Source organism: Ostrea edulis, chromosome 2 (assembly GCF_947568905.1).
Source record: "Ostrea edulis chromosome 2, xbOstEdul1.1, whole genome shotgun sequence".
Classification (NCBI taxonomy): Eukaryota; Metazoa; Mollusca; class Bivalvia; order Ostreida; family Ostreidae; genus Ostrea; species Ostrea edulis.
The window spans coordinates 88,770,367-88,787,271 of NC_079165.1; the positions used below are offsets into that span (position 1 = coordinate 88,770,367).

Below are 16,905 nucleotides of genomic sequence, written 5' to 3' on the forward strand. Positions count from 1 at the left end.
TTTTACTGAGATTTGCATGTACACCAATCATTTTATTGCATATAAATTTGCAAAGGATTCAAACAAGTTCTAACAACCTATCATTAATATGATATTTACATCAAATCAATATTCTGATTAATGGAGTATTTGCTGAGGATCAATTTACTATATTAGTTTTCCCTTTTGAAATAGTTGGTACCCAACCAATGCATCCCAATGCTAAATAATTTACAAGATTCACTCAATATCTTAATGGCACTTACTTTCATTATCTGTCTCAAAGTATTTCTCTAGAAATTCACTTATGAAGTTTTGCTGATCCTCTGGATAATTGGCACACTGAAACAGATTTCATTCCATTAGAGTCAGTGTCATAAGAATCTCTATGAATCTATCTCTCTCTCTCTCTCTCTCTCTCTCTATATATATATATATATATATATATATATATTACATGATTAATACTAGTTCTAATTGTAACGGGGACCGTTACATATGTTCCCCAAACCTCCCCAAATTAAAAAGTGATGTCCTTGTGAATCTATAGCAAAAATCATTTTATTTTAGCCTTTAATTACATGTAGTACGTTCAATATGGTCATTTCATTACCAAAAAATGAAAGAAAGCGTTGCACGCGCATACACGCGCACATGATTCCGAAATTTTGTTGATGTCGTTCAACAGGCATGTGTATCATATACCCACAGTGTGAATTTCATAACGTTTCCACCAAATACAAGGAAGTTATAGCGATTTTAAAATCGTCCAATCAGAATTCAGCACACGTGCATACACGTGCTGAGCAGTAATTCTAACCACAGCAATTTGTAAGGAGTACCAAGACACATCTAAACCATTAATATCAATAGAATTTGATGAAAAACAAAAACGTTATCGTCCTTTAAAAATTGAACATTTAAAAAACGTTGCACGCGCATGCGCGTTGGCATTTTTTTGTTACACCAATATATAGATACACATATTGTCTACGTATGCTGTGAATATCATCTCATTCGCTTCATAAATAAGAGAGTTACAAACGTTTTAGTATTATCCAATCAAAATGAAGCGCATGTGCATGCGCGTGCAAATTGGTAATTTCGACCATGCAAATCAGTTAAGGGTCTCAATATCTACCTATGATATGAATTTCAAGCCATTTCAATGAACAACAAAAAAGTTAGACTGATTCCAAAGTTAGCGTACAAATTTTGTAATGCGCGTGCACGCGCATGCGTGCGCGTGCTGACAAAATAACTATTATATTTCATATGTACAAATGATATACTATCATCCTATTTAGGTTTTATATCGCTTCCTTCAATATTCTGATTTTCCATTTTTTGTACCAAAATTGCAATGCACGTGCGCGCGCGTCCATGCATGTGCAGACAAAATGACTATCACTATGCACATCTACAAACGCTATACTATCATCCTGGAAAGTTTCATATCGATCCCTTTTGCAGTTTCTGAGAACACTACCGGACAAAAAAGTACCGGAGAAAAAGAATAATAACTAGAAACTCATTACTAGTAATGAGTAGGTCTTCCGTTAGATCACTTCCGGTAAAGAGCTTTCTGTTCCTACGAAAACCATTTAAATATATCAGAAAATGTGCCTTAACAATGGATGAGAAATGTATTATCGAATTTTTTACTCATTTCTCGTAACTTCCGGTGATGACCGGAAGTACTTTTATGATGCGTTTTCCTATAAATGACAGCGACTCTTTACTGTCTATATTCCCTGAAAATTTCACGTCTCTATCTGAAAGAGTTCTCAACAAAAAGAAGTAGACTAAAGAAAGAAAAAGTAGTAGGTTACTACCGACCGGAAGTCAATTTTGAAAAACAAAATGATCCAAACTCTAGAAGTTGATACTTTTATTATGACATGTGAAAATCATATGAAAGACTTCAAATATACGCGAGATTTATGGTGACAGAGATGAAAAGTAAAAATGTATTTTATCAAGAAACCGGAAGTAGTTGTTTTGACTACCAACGGAGTCAATATTCTTTTGACACTTTCAAAGAGACTTAATAAACTAGTATAGGTTTCAATTTACAAGAAAAAGTTTGAAATTTGCGATTCTTTCAATCACTTCCGGTGACAACAGGAAGTGACGGTCGACATGTTCAACCCTCTACTGCACGACTGCAAACGGAGATTTATAATTCCTGAATAACTGATGAACCTATATTTTACCTTTTCCAAGAAAAATACTGGACAAAATTCCTTTTGAGAAACAGAAAATCGCCCATATTTTCCGACCGGAAGTGAATTTTGTAAAAACAAAAATAGTTATAGGAAGGTCCTTTCATAAGACATTATTCCTGAAAATTTCAAGAAAATCTATCCACCATCTCTGAGAAATCACTCGAAGAAATCGGAAAATCGACATTTTTCAAATACTTCCGGTATAGACCGGAAGTGACGGATGAAAAAATTGAATGTATGTGTACAATGGACTAATGTTAGTTGATCAACTCTACAAGTTTCAAGCGTCTATCTATATTCATTATTGAGAAACTGAAAAAACAATGTTTGAATATGTCCACCCCATATCTCACGACCAGAAGTGAATTTTACAAAAATATTTAAATTTACACTAGACATTTATAATGTCTATAACATATGTAAAATTCAAATCATTAACTTGTTTTATGACCGAGATTTATGGCACTGAAAAATGAGAGAATGAATAGTTTTTCTTTCATATAACCGGAAGTTGGAGATTCAACTTCCGGTGGGGTCAATAGTTTTTGAGAATTAGAACGAGACCTAATAAACCGATATAGGTTTCAATTTGAAAGAAAAAAGTTTGAAATTTATGATTTATTAATCACTTCCGGTGACGACCGGAAGTGACGGCCGACATTCTTACCCCCCTACTGCACCCCTACAAAGTGAGATCTATTAACTCTGAAATTTTGGTGACTCTATCTTTTACCGTTTCTGAGAAAAACGATTGAGAACAAAAACAGCTCATAAGCCGTATTTGCCGACCGGAAGTGAATTTTACAAAAATATTTGACGTTACTCTAGACATTTATAGTGACTATAATATATGTAAAACTCAACTCATTAACTAGTTTCATGGCCGAGATTTATGGCACTGAAAAATGAGAGAATGAATAGTCTTTCTTTGATATAACCGGAAGTTGGAGATTCAACTTCCGGTGGGGTCAACATTTTTTGAGAATTAGAACGAGATATAGTAAACCAAAGTAGGTTTCAATTTGAAAGAAAAAAGTTTGAAATTGATGATTTATTTGATCACTTCCGGTGACGACCGGAAGTGACGGCGACAAAAAATATTACGTGCATGCACCATAGAGAAAATAGATCTATCATCCCTGAAAGTTTCATTTGATTATCTTTAGTGGTTTTCAAGTTTACCCCCAGACAAAGTTTCTTTCAAAAACCGGAAAATCGGACGTATCTGACGAACGGAAGTGAATTTTGAAAAAATGAAAAAAATGCCTCGAGGTACCATCGTTCCCTATAACCTGTGAAAGTTTCAGGAAAATCCATCCAACGGTCTCGGAGACGAAAGGGAAAAAAAAAAAATAATAATAATAATAACTAGACACGATCTCGTTGCGAGCAACGAGTAGGTCTTCCGTCCGATTTGTTGATGCACTCGGAGTTAAAAAAAAAAGAAAAGACAAATGAGTCCCAATTTAGTTTCCGAATTTAAGACACTTTAGATATAATCAATTTTTCATATCATAAGCTTCTGAAGCAAAGTTGCGGTGAAATTCGTTTGAAATTCGACTCTCCAGGCGAGCCATAAGGCCCGCGGGCCTATTTCTTGATGTCATTTGTTAGCCCTCTATAGACTCAACAACTTTAGTTCTATATGTCTTTACAAAATATTTACCTGTAAAAAGTTATTGAGATCAACCGTTATCGACAAAAAATCGACTCTACAGGCGAGCCATTAGGACCATAGGCCTATTTCTTGATATCAATCGATAGATATCGATAAACTGAACAACTTTTGTTCAATATGTCCTTACAAAATATTTACCAGTTACAAGTTTTTGAAATCGACTGATATCGACAAAAATCGACTCTACAGGCGAGCCATGAGGCCCACAGACCCATTTTTTGATATTGATCGATAGGTTATGACACATTGAACAACTTTTGTTCAATAATGCTTTTCAAAAAATATGTCGTTTTAAAGATATGAGGCGTCAAATATTTACGATTTTGGCCCTTAAAATCTCTAATTACGTAACATATGACCTACTTTTTGATTTGATACGATCAAGCTCGTTGAGATGAACATTTCCGCTTCTACAACTTATTATAAAATATTAATAGTTTCTGAGATATTCTCAAAAACATTTGGACCCTTCTGAACCCCTAATTTAAAGGGCCAGCCCGTTTTGCTTGATATCGTAAGAAAGGCCTTGTCATTTTAAACATTTTTTGCTCAACAAGTATTTAGAAATTCTTTACCGTTCTCGAGTTATCTCTACAAGAAATATTTAGGGGCCAAACTGTAGCTCCCTAACGGGGCCACATAGGGAAAAAACGAAATGTACATATTGTTTAGATTATCATTCTGAACAACTTTTGTTCAATAATACTTTTCAAAATATTTGTCATTTTCAAGATATGAGGCGTCAATTATTTATGACTTTGGCCCTTAAAATCCCTTATTACGTAACATATGACCTACTTTTTGATTTGATAAGAACAAGCTCGTTTAGATGAACATTTCCGCTTCAATGACTTATTACAAAATATTAATAGTTTCTGAGATATTCTCATAAACCTTTGGACCCTTCTGGGCCCCTAATTTAAAGGGTCAGCCCCTTTTGCTTGATATCGTAAGAAAGGTCATGACATTTCAAACATTTTTTGTTCAACAAGTATTTAGAAATTCTTTACCGTTCTCGAGTTATTTCTAGAAGTAATTTTTAGGGGCCAAACTGTAGCTCCCTAACGGGGCCTCATAGGGTAAAAACGAAATATGCATATTGTTCATATCATCATTCTGAACAACTTTTGTTCTTTATTGCTTTTCAAAATATTTGTCGTTTTCGAGATACAAGGGGTAAAAAATTTATGGTTTTGGCCCTTAAAATCCCTTATTACGTAACATATGACCTAAATTTTTATATGAATGGATTTGGATTGTTGAGATGAACATTTTTTGTTCTTTGACTTATACCAAACTATTAACGATTTTTGAGATATTGTATCTAGACTTCTAGATCCCTAATTTAAGGGGCTAGCCCCTAAATCTTGATATTTTCGAAAAGATCTCGTTAATGTGCACAACTTTTGTTCTACATGTCTTAACAAAATATTTGCAAGAAAAAAGATATTGGAGATCAAAGGTCAAAAATCGCCGAAATCGGCGAAAAATTTTGGCATCCATTTTTTCAGGTCCAGGCGAGCGTTTAGGCAAATCGCCTCCGGTAAAATCGAATCCCCCACAAATCTTCTAAAATGTTTACTCTATCTTGTGTAGAAATTTCAAGACTCTAGCTTCAAAACTAACGGAGGAGATGTGTGGACAACAAGGCCCTTCAAAAAGTCACTAAAAGAGAGATAACTCCTGACCGGAAGTGACGTCAAGCACGAAATTTTGCAAGTAAAGTCTCGTCACCAAAAGACATCTTTCCTGAAAATTTCGTGAAAATCGATCGAGAAATGGCTGAGAAAAACGCGTGTACTACCAAGGAAAATAATAATAATAATAATGAAGAAGAAGAACGCGAACAATAATAGTAAGGTCTTCCGCAGGAGACGGAAGACCTTAATAATAATAATGAAGAAGAAGAACGCGAACAATAATAGTAAGGTCTTCCGCAGGAGACGGAAGACCTTAATAATAATAATAATAAACAGTAGAATCACTAGAAGGTCTTCCGTTGGAGACGGAAGACCTTAATAATAAGAAGAAACAGAGTAAAAACAATATGTTCCCAAACTTTGTTTGGGGAACATAATAATAATAATAAGAAACAGAGTAAAAACAATATGTTCCCAAACTTTGTTTGGGGAACATAATTACACATTCTATTGAATTCTCTGTTTAAAATAGATAATTGACATATTAACTTAGTGGACATCAAAGGAAGCCACAAAGTGATCAGGCAGGAGCTTCTCCTCAGCAAATAATCTCTCTCTCTCTCTCTCTCTCTCTCTCTCTCTCTCTCTCTCTCTCTATATATATATATATATATATATATATATATATATACAGTAAAACTCTGATATAGCGAATTTCTGGGGACCCTCTATAAAAATTCGCTATAAGAGTAATTCGCTATACGTTTTAGCGAATTCATAATTTAAATATAACGAATTTGTTATAAAACTGATTTGTTCTACATGTATACCAGTTATATAAAAAAGCAGCAATCGATATACTTACGTTTGTATTGGCTTCAAGTGAAATGAAGCCAAAATATTTTCGAGAAGAAATATTTTTATACAAGAAATATACACATTGATTTATATAAGATAATTTATCTTGATGGATTATTAAGTCATGCAAGAACATGTCGAGAGAGAAATGTCAACAAAAGTTTATGCAATACATACATGTACAGTATATTGCAATTGTCATTTACTTGTTGCTTTACACAAAAAATGGAGTGTACAATAAAATAAATGGAATCAAACTTCAAATTTAATTAATGAGAATAGTAAACAATACCGACAATATATTTCTTAAACATATGTGTAAGTATTGTTTTGCGTTAACAACCTTTTCGGAGAAAAATACAAACAGAAATTTTGTAATAAGTGTGGATCCTTTATGTCAATGGAAAACGATTGTTAAAAATCACAAAGAGTTTAAAATGAAAAATAATAAATTCGTTATAAAAGGTGATTTTTACGTTCATTTTTAATTCAAGGGGAATAGGAATTTACTTCGTTATATCCATAAATTCACTATATCCGTGTTCGTTACAGACGCAGATTTTAATATAGAATATATAAAGAATTTGCCGGGGAAATCGTTTTCACTTCGCTATAGCCGTAATTTCGCTATATCCGTGTTCGCTATATTCGAGTTTTACTGTATATACTACTCAAAATTTGATAAGGATCATAGATATTTTTCTGTTTAAAAAATTAATAACTGCATAACTGGCAATATTGTGTCCAAGTGAAATCAAAAACGTCTTCAACAAACTTGCACGTGCATTTCATGCCATGGGAAATGCGTTTCTCATCACAGTTTATGCTTTTGCTACCATTGCAAGATTTTCACTCAGGCATCGGTGTCTGATTCTTTCTAAAATTTCAAACTCACTTGAGTGTTTAAAACACTACGTTTATCAACACAATGCCCCCTCAACGTGTAAGGTGTCGCCTGACGACAGAACAACTGGGCAGATGTATTGGAATGCTTGACGCTCGCTATTCACAACGTGACGTTGCAAATGCACTAAACGTCAGCCAGAGTGTTGTAAACAGGGTCTGGAACCGACAGCAAACTTTTGGTACAGCAGCACACCGACATGGGGGTGGTCGTCAGAGGTCGACAACCCAACGCCAAGACCATTTTGTGGCTCTTCAGGCACAATGCCATCCCTTCTGGACAGCAACCAGCCTACGTAATGACCTCCTGAACGCCTCGGGGGTGAATGTGTCCACTCAGACGATACGGAATCGGCTTCACAATGCAGGTCTCAACTCAAGAAGGGCATGAGTCCCTCTGACTGTTCGACACCAGCGGGAGCGATTGGACTGGGCTGAGGATCATGTCACTTGGACACAGAACGATTGGGTTCAAGTTCTGTTCACCGATGAGTCCAGGTATTGTTTGGACTTTACAGACAGGAGGCACCGAGTGTGGCGACGACAACGTGAACGTTTCCATGATGCCAACATCAGTGAACATGACCGTTATGGTGGTGGTTCCATCATGGTCTGGGGTGGAATCAGCAGGAATGGAAGAACAGATCTTCATGTCCTGTAGAGAGGAACAATGACGGGGGTGCGGTACCGGGATGAGATCCTTGATGTTTACGTCAGACCCTACGCTGGTGCTGTTGGCCCCGAGTTCATCCTGATTGATGATAACACCCGTCCTCATCGCACCAGGGTGGTGGAGCAGTACCTTCAGCAGGAGACAATTGTCCATATGGACTGGCCAGAGCGCTCGCTGGACTTGAACCTGATTGAGCATGTATGGAACATGCTGCAGGTTGCCCTTTCATGCCGTAGAGCACAACCCACAACTTTGGCAGAGCTTGGAAATGCCCTCGTGGAAGAGTGGAACAACCTTCCCATTGGAAACATCCGTGTGCTTATTGACAGCATGGCTTGACATTGTCAAGCCGTCATTGATGCAAGGGGAGGCCATACCCGGTATTGACACTTCATCGACTAAGTGTAATATGATGGACTATCCCCAAAAACTGTGTAATTCTTTCTCTGGTTTGCTGTTAACTTTTTTTAATGAAATGCCTTTTGGTGTTGTTATCAGATTTCAAGCATTCCCTATTGATAAAAGTTCATGCCGTTCATGAATTTTCATTCCTAACCTGAGTAAACACGTTTCTGAGTCAAATTTATGTCTTTTGTTATGTTAGTGGTAAATTACACACATATAACCTAGTGATCCATATCAAATTTTGAGTAGTAAATATATATATAATACATATGAAAATTTTCACCTCTTATATACATTGGAAAAGTATTTCAGTTTTAAATTAAAGCCAAAGTTGTTTCTTGCTACTTTGACTTATCAAATGAATCTATATTTGCCCAGTTTTAATTCAAATTTCATCAAAATCATCTGTTTAGGTTCTATTTACTAAACATTAGTGGTAAAGTTCATAGTAAATGGAACTGGAATATAGATTATGTTAATTAGATTGGTTATAATTTCATCCATTTAGGATAAGGCCAAAAATATATCGCTTAGATTCGAATTTAATATAGTAAATTCAAACCCAAGAAATATAATTGCTGCTTGTAAGTAAAACAGATGTCTGTATATATAACTGATAATCCAGCATTAATGACGTCAATCTCAAGAAAAAGACTAGTTATTCTAATTCGGATACAAATGTCAATATTTTGCTGAATCATACTTTTCTGCTATGTGATTGATTTTTCAAAATAAAGATGATGCAAACTCTGTAAATTAGATGTTATGTTTTTGAACATGATTCTTCAATGACATCACAACTGATTTAAGCTTTGCATCCTATCAATTTTTGTTTCAATACATCAAAGCTCAGTTCAGTAGCCAATCTAATTGCAGATTACAATTAATATATCTGTTGCATTTAGAATTTTAGATGCATTTATCATCCACAACATTGTTCTTGATGCAAAAACACAAAAACTATACACATGGGGGCCCAGCCCTTTTTAAACATCTTTGTTTCCCTTCTCTTGACTCTATATCAAAAATGTTGGTAAGAGGGGAACATTTTTCTTTCTTTTTTAAATATCTACAAAATTCTGGTAAAGATAACTTCAATGGGGGGGGGGGGGGGGAGAGAAACAAAGAATAAACATTTCAATCTAATTTTTGCCTGGGCAGTTACTATCTATATCCAACATAACTTTTGTTGAGCCGTGAAAAGAAATACTGGGAATTAGAGAAAATTCACACATTGGTTCTCAATTCACTATATTCACAAATTATCATTTTTCTGAAAAATTGAACCACAATGATCGAATAATATATCAAAAATGATTCAATGCTTTTGTAATTGAAATTTTAAAAGTAGATTTTCCTTGAAATGAAAAGCCATCTTGATTGTGCCCTTGTAACAAATTGTGAAATTTTGGCACCATTATATAATCAAAATAACTTAAAGTATAAATTAATGCTGGAAAATACTGTTGAACCATTCATGCTGACAAGAAGAAAATCAAAACTTATCTAATAAAAGTAAATCCATATTGTTTTCCCAAATTTTTATCCTACCCCATGTAGTGGCATTTCCATTTTAACCATTTCTGCCTCCGCACACAATCGCTTGAAAGGACAGTGTAATTTCACGAAAACATTTTCTCCGATGACTTCCTTCTGAACGTCGAACCCTTCCTTTGTCAGGGATGCCTCGAACCTCTCCCTCTTCTCCTCCTTCTGCCGCACTGCCTCTTGTTTATCCGGGTCATCTATGTACATCGGGTCATTTGAGTACTTGTTTTTGTAGATTAACACATAATCTATACGCTTCTGTTCTGGAATCAATGCCGGCCCCAGCTCCGTGTAACGCCTCTCAAAAGCCTTCATCTGAGGATTGCGTTTGAGGTGTCGTTTTCGTAGATTGCGGAACTTGACCGTTGAAGTGATGGTAGTGAATGGACCCAGTGGTGGTTCTCCATCCGATTCTTCCTGACTAGTGTCAGCAGACATGTTGCTCAGGGTGATTGGATTCTCCGTCTTCATAATTCACTATCATCTACAAACAAAATATGCAATACTAATTCGTCTGGGTTAAAAAAAAAATCTTGGTTAATACACAACAGTCTTAATCTCAGATTAGTGTAGGTACATGTCAATTGTAAAGGGGGAAAATTTTTTACCATTGTTTTTCTTAACAGTTAGGCTCTTGAACTCTGTTAAAGGTTCATTTAAATCAGTGTATACGTTAATTCTAAAGGTAATTACATGTTTGGCTGATCTCAAGGTTAACTATGACGAAATACCCACATTCTGATATTCCTCACAAACTAGTGTCACAATGAAGAAATGGTGCAACCTCCGTCATCTTCATTTCTTTGATCTCAGAGATTTCAAACTCAGTCTAATATAATCACATAGCATGTACTTTATCATCAATGCACAGCACATGAGATCTAGAACATCTTAATATTTGCTAAAATAATGTTGAATAAACACTCTGCCCAATGTCAATCTATTGAAAATGTAATCAGTACTGCCAAATGAATACAATTGTTTATGGGTTGTTCAAACACAGATATTGATTCCTGGAAAAATTCACACAGTTTGCTTGGCTGGTGTACCTGTGAAATTATATGGCCACAACCTGTAAATCGCTCTAAACTGTCTATTTTAATGCAGTTATTTTACAGATTCAGTGACAGGAGAGCTGCCTAATCAATACAGATAACCAGTCCCTAGTTAAACTATCACTGGATTCGCTGTGTGTACTTTCACCAAGATATGAATATTTAAACTAAATCACAAAACATGCCGAAAATTGGAGAGGATATCTTACTAATAATCTGTTTTGATACTAAGCTTAGAAATATTTAGGCCAAAATAAAGTTATGTGTGTTTCCTTTCACTCCCAAAAAATTTAGGTTAGGCAGATAGGTAAAACAGTTTATTTTATTAAAACATTTTATTTGAAATCTTAGTTTTTGATACGCTTTCAATACAGATCTATATACTTTACAAATGTGTTTCATACATTTTTGAAGATCAATGATAGTTAAAATGTAAATCAGAGAAATTCAAATGCAAAAAGAAAAAAATTCCAATTTGAAAATTCAGAATTTTAATTTTTTTCTTATATTAATTATATCATCAATAAAATACTTAGGGTTGGCAGAAAAAAAAGGTAGGTTAAGGGTTGGGAAACTGGTAGCACATATGTATTTTATTTTGACCTTATATGCTAATGCAAAAGGAGCTTTACATTATCTGCCTCTTTGTCTAAAATTCTGCTTGTTCTTTCACCTGAACTCCTGAGTTTGAAAACAAAAATGATAATCAAGGGGCATAACTTTGGTGGACTTTATTGAGGTAAAGCCTTTGATAGTTTTTCAAACTGTATATATGAAACAAGTGATTTTAATTCTGAAATCATTAAAGAGAAAGTTCCAGTTTATAGCAAGTCTCAGATATATGTATCATTAATTGCAAGTAAATTTTAGGTAATATGTGATTGACGGTCAGTTGCTAAGACTAATAAGACAAAATAAGGTAGCTGTCACTCGAACTATTTATAGTTTACAACCAATTTACATTTCATTACATTTTCTCAAGGTATGGCTAGCAAAAATTTATTTTAGATCAATTAACAGACTAATAATTTCCTACAACTGATATCTTCTTTTTAAAATTCAACTAAAAATTCGAAGTCAACTAGCGCTAAATTGCCAAAAGCTGTTAAATTATTTGGGACGTGTGCTTTTCTATGTGATGTGACCTTGATGTTTGACCTATTACTTCAAATGCTATAGGTATCCTCCTTTAGCCATCAGATACTAACATACAAATTATGACAACCCTGTCTGTAAGATATCACGTCACATAAAAGTGGGATGGACACAGACTGATAGACGGATCAAAAGGGTGGGATGGACACAGACTGACAGACAGATCAAAGGGGTGGGATGGACACAGACTGACAGTCAGATCAAAAGGGTGGGATGGACACAGACTGACAGACAGATCAAAAGGGTGGGATGGACACAGACTGACAGTCAGATCAAAGGGGTGGGATGGACACAGACTGACAAACAGATCAAAAGGGCGGGATGGACACAGACTGACAGACAGATCAAAGGGGTGGGATGGACACAGACTGACAGACAGATCAAAAGGATGGGATGGACACAGACTGACAGACAGATCAAAGGGGTGGGATGGACACAGATGGATGGACAGAAATGATGAATACTATGGGATGCTCATATTTTCAAAGCAGAACCCAAATTATTGTTTAAATAGAAAGTTGAGATATAGAAATCAATAAAAATGTACAAATTGTCATATCTTTTAGCCTGAGAAACAATGCTTGTAACAGGAACTTTTTTTTTGTCTCTGATGAGAATCCAACCCGGGACTTCTGATACGACAGTCAAGCACTCTATCAATCAAGCTAAAGAGTAAACCCACTAGTCAGAGCTAGAATAGGAAGACTGTGTGTCTATACTGATAGAGCTAAAGGGTTAACCCACTAGTCAGAGCTAGAATAGGAAGACTGTGTGTCTATACTGATAGAGCTAAAGGGTTAACCCACTAGCCAGAGATAGAATAGGAAAACTGTGTGTCTATACTGATAGAGCTAAAGGGTTAACCCACTAGTCAGAGATAGAATAGGAAGACTGTGTGTCTATACTGATAGAGCTAAAGGGTTAACCCACTAGTCAGAGATAGAATAGGAAGACTGTGTGTCTATACTGATAGAGCTAAAGGGTTAACCCACTAGTCAGGGCTATAATAGGAAGATTGTGTGTCTATACTGATAGAGCTAAAGGGTTAACCCACTAGTCAGAGATAGAATAGGAAGATTGTGTGTCTATACTGATAGAGCTAAAGGGTTAACCCACTAGTCAGAGATAGAATAGGAAAACTGTGTGTCTATACTGATAGAGCTAAAGGGTTAACCCACTAGCCAGAGATAGAATAGGAAGACTGTGTGTCTATACTGATAGAGCTAAAGGGTTAACCCACTAGTCAGAGATAGAATAGGAAAACTGTGTGTCTATACTGATAGAGCTAAAGGGTTAACCCACTAGTCAGAGATAGAATAGGAAGACTGTGTGTCTATACTGATAGAGCTAAAGGGTTAACCCACTAGCCAGAGATAGAATAGGAAGACTGTGTGTCTATACTGATAGAGCTAAAGGGTTAACCCACTAGCCAGAGATAGAATAGGAAGACTGTGTGTCTATACTGATAGAGCTAAAGGGTTAACCCACTAGTCAGAGATAGAATAGGAAAACTGTGTGTCTATACTGATAGAGCTAAAGGGTTAACCCACTAGTCAGAGATAGAATAGGAAGACTGTGTGTCTATACTGATAGAGCTAAAGGGTTAACCCACTAGTCAGAGATAGAATAGGAAGACTGTGTGTCTATACTGATAGAGCTAAAGGGTTAACCCACTAGTCAGAGCTAGAATAGGAAGACTGTGTGTCTATACTGATAGAGCTAAAGGGTTAACCCACTAGTCAGAGATAGAATAGGAAAACTGTGTGTCTATACTGATAGAGCTAAAGGGTTAACCCACTAGCCAGAGCTAGTAAGGTCATGTATCTAACACTACCATAGTGTCTCCCTCCGGAGAAAGAAGCGTCTTGACTCTCCTGGAATGCCAGCGCCCGTAGGATGAAGTTCTGGGAACAATCAAACTCATCAGTCAGAGATTACCGGAGTGCTAATGTTGGGTGCCTAATGTAACAGTTGTTTGGTGGTTTTTTCGAGAAACAATGCTCACTCAGACCTCTGTCATACATTAAGAAATATGAATTGCCCAAAATCTGAACAAACTCAAGTCTGCAATTCAGAATACATGCATACTCCATTGACAAATACTGCTTTCAGCATTCATTTTGTCATGAGATGACTGTTTTCTCCACACTTTACAATGTAAAACTTATGATAGTCTCACCATCAGAGGGGAATCAATCAGGCCAACCAAAACTTAAGATAGTCTCACCATCAGAGGGGAATCAATCAGGCCAACTAAAACTTATGATAGTCTCACCATCAGAGGGGAATCAATCAGGCCAACTAAAACTTAAGATAGTCTCACCATCAGAGGGGAATCAATCAGGCCAACCAAAACTTAAAGACCCAACTTTAAGTTAACGCCCCCAAATTTTTCCTGTGTTGCGATCAATGATAAGCCGCTGGTCAATCAAACTTTTAACAATAGAGCTTAGGTTGATTGACGTTTGCAGAGACCATGGTCTACAGCTACCCAAGAAAGATGTTTTGATAACAATCATGGCTAATAATGACCAGCAGTCTTCAGATCTCGAGGAAAGCCCCAGTATACCTGAGTTTTGATAGCATTGACTCGCACCTAGAATATTTTAATTTCTAACGTCCCCTATACAATGCAATTTATCATCGTATTTTCTCTCTCCATCTTTATACATGTATTATAGATTAAACAATCAGAAATCAAACAATAATAATAATAAAAAAACAAACAAACATAAGTTATTGGAATATTTTCTATTAATGATTTATTGTGGCTTTATATTTATAAAAACATGAACAATTCTTTATTGGCGCAGCACATCAACATGTATAATGGTTATATTGCCAATGCGTAAAACTGTTACAGTAGTGTAAAAAATGCTTCTGTTTGAAATTATCACGGCTTTATATTGAGAGAGAGAGAGAGAGAGAGAGAGAGTTACTGAGATATTTCTATTTATAATGTATTACGGCTTTATATTTATAGAGAGAGAGTTATTGAGATATTTCTATTTATAATTTATCACGGTTTTATGTTTATAAAGAGAGAGAGAGAGAGAGAGAGAGAGAGAGAGAGAGAGAAATGTGTAAAACTGTAGCAATAATATAGATGAAATAATATGGCATGGCAATAGTGTTGCATACGTATGACAATAATTACTCATTTAGTCAATGGTTGAGAGTAAGGGAGAGAGAGAGAAAGGGGAGTAGACTAGCTATGTGTCAGCTTTTGTTTGGGATACCATCGTTACACAAACACTATGTTCACAGAAACCCTAAAGAGAGAGAGAGGAGGGGGTGTAGACTTCGTGTCAGCTTCTGATTGGGATGCCATCGTTACACAAACACTACGTCCACAGAAACCCTAAAGAGAGAGAGAGAGAGAGAAAGAGAGAGAGAGAGAGAGGAGGGGGGGAAGACTTCGTGTCAGCTTCTGTTTGGGATACCACCATTACGCAAACACTACAGCTACAGAAACCCTACAGACGGCCCATATTGAGGGGTATCTTGACCATTCTTCATTTGGTTGTACATGTACACAGATCTACTTGAATTTATTCATTCTCTCGAAACATGGATATTTTACCTACTACACCCACGACACCAGGAAGTGCCTGGAAACGCCGGGTAATATTATATATAGGAAAATATTTATATACGATATATAACAATTTAATTAGAAGTTTTAAAAAGCAAAGGTTTAGAAATGGGCTAAACCTGTCATTTGCAATACATAAATATGACCAAGTTTGAAGGTTTACGGGAAATAAAAATGCAGTATGCATATCGGTAGAAATTTTAATTATTTTTTTTGTTGCACAAATCAAGACACTAAGCATAATTTGTAATAACCTGAGAAATTTCCTGTGTATATCATAAAAATATACACAACAACTGATCTCTTGGCCAGGTAAATTCCAGGTAAATAACATTGACCATGGATAAGCTCCGCCCACATTCAGTCATCCGTGGAGCAACCGTATGGTGTTTTTTTTGGGTCTTTAAGATAGTCTCACCATCAGAGGGGAATCAATCAGGCCAACTAAAACTTATGATAGTCTCACCATCAGAGGGGAATCAATCAGGACAACTAAAACTTAAGATAGTCTCACCATCAGAGGGGAATCAATCAGGCCAACTAAAACTTAAGATAGTCTCACCATCGGAGGGAAATCAATCAGGCCAACTAAAAATAATTGTTGCTTATAGTTGTCCCTCATGAGACAATATCTACGTCCATGCATTTTTAAAAAAGAAATTGAAAATTGGTCAATTAAAAAGTTGAGTGTGTCCAGGGGTCCGTGTTTGCCCAACTCCTTATTTCGTATTCCTTATAGGAGTCATAAGATTGATCACTGTTCATCCTCTTCACCTTTCATGTATATACAAGTTTGTATAACAATGCTTGATAAGGTGCTTGATGATGTATAGATATGACTTAGTATTTGACAATTGTATTTTTACTACCCAAAAAAATTCACATAACTTGATGACTTAATACTCACATAAATTATTCTATGGTGTCTGTCATCACAAGTCTTCATAAAAACATAAAGGATTAACTGAGCTTTTGTGAAGACCAATTTCTACCTAAATTGTTTACACATTTACTGTGTCATTGTGACAGTGATTGGTAGAGTTAACTTATCTATAAAGCAAACATTTTTGGGGTAAAGTAAAATGAAACCATTGTTATTTAAATTATGACAGTTCATAAAAATAAGGAAATTATCAACATAATATTCTATGGACATGAATTTACAACTGAAAAGCACGTCTTGTTGCC

General features: G+C 35.7%; 1 protein-coding gene across 3 annotated transcripts in view; it reads right to left on the reverse strand.

Moving 5' to 3' along the window:
- LOC125679187 (anoctamin-4-like) overlaps nt 1-16,905 on the reverse strand; it is a 62,070-nt gene that overhangs the window by 39,822 nt on the left and 5,343 nt on the right. For all 3 annotated transcript variants that reach the window (XM_048918186.2, XM_048918188.2, XM_048918187.2), the window contains exons 2-3: nt 9,916-10,396; nt 246-321 (exon numbers count right to left, since the gene is read on the reverse strand). In XM_048918186.2, coding sequence (XP_048774143.2) covers nt 246-321; nt 9,916-10,383 — 544 coding nt within the window. In that variant the 5' untranslated portion in view covers nt 10,384-10,396. The remainder of the gene's footprint in view (nt 1-245; nt 322-9,915; nt 10,397-16,905) is intronic.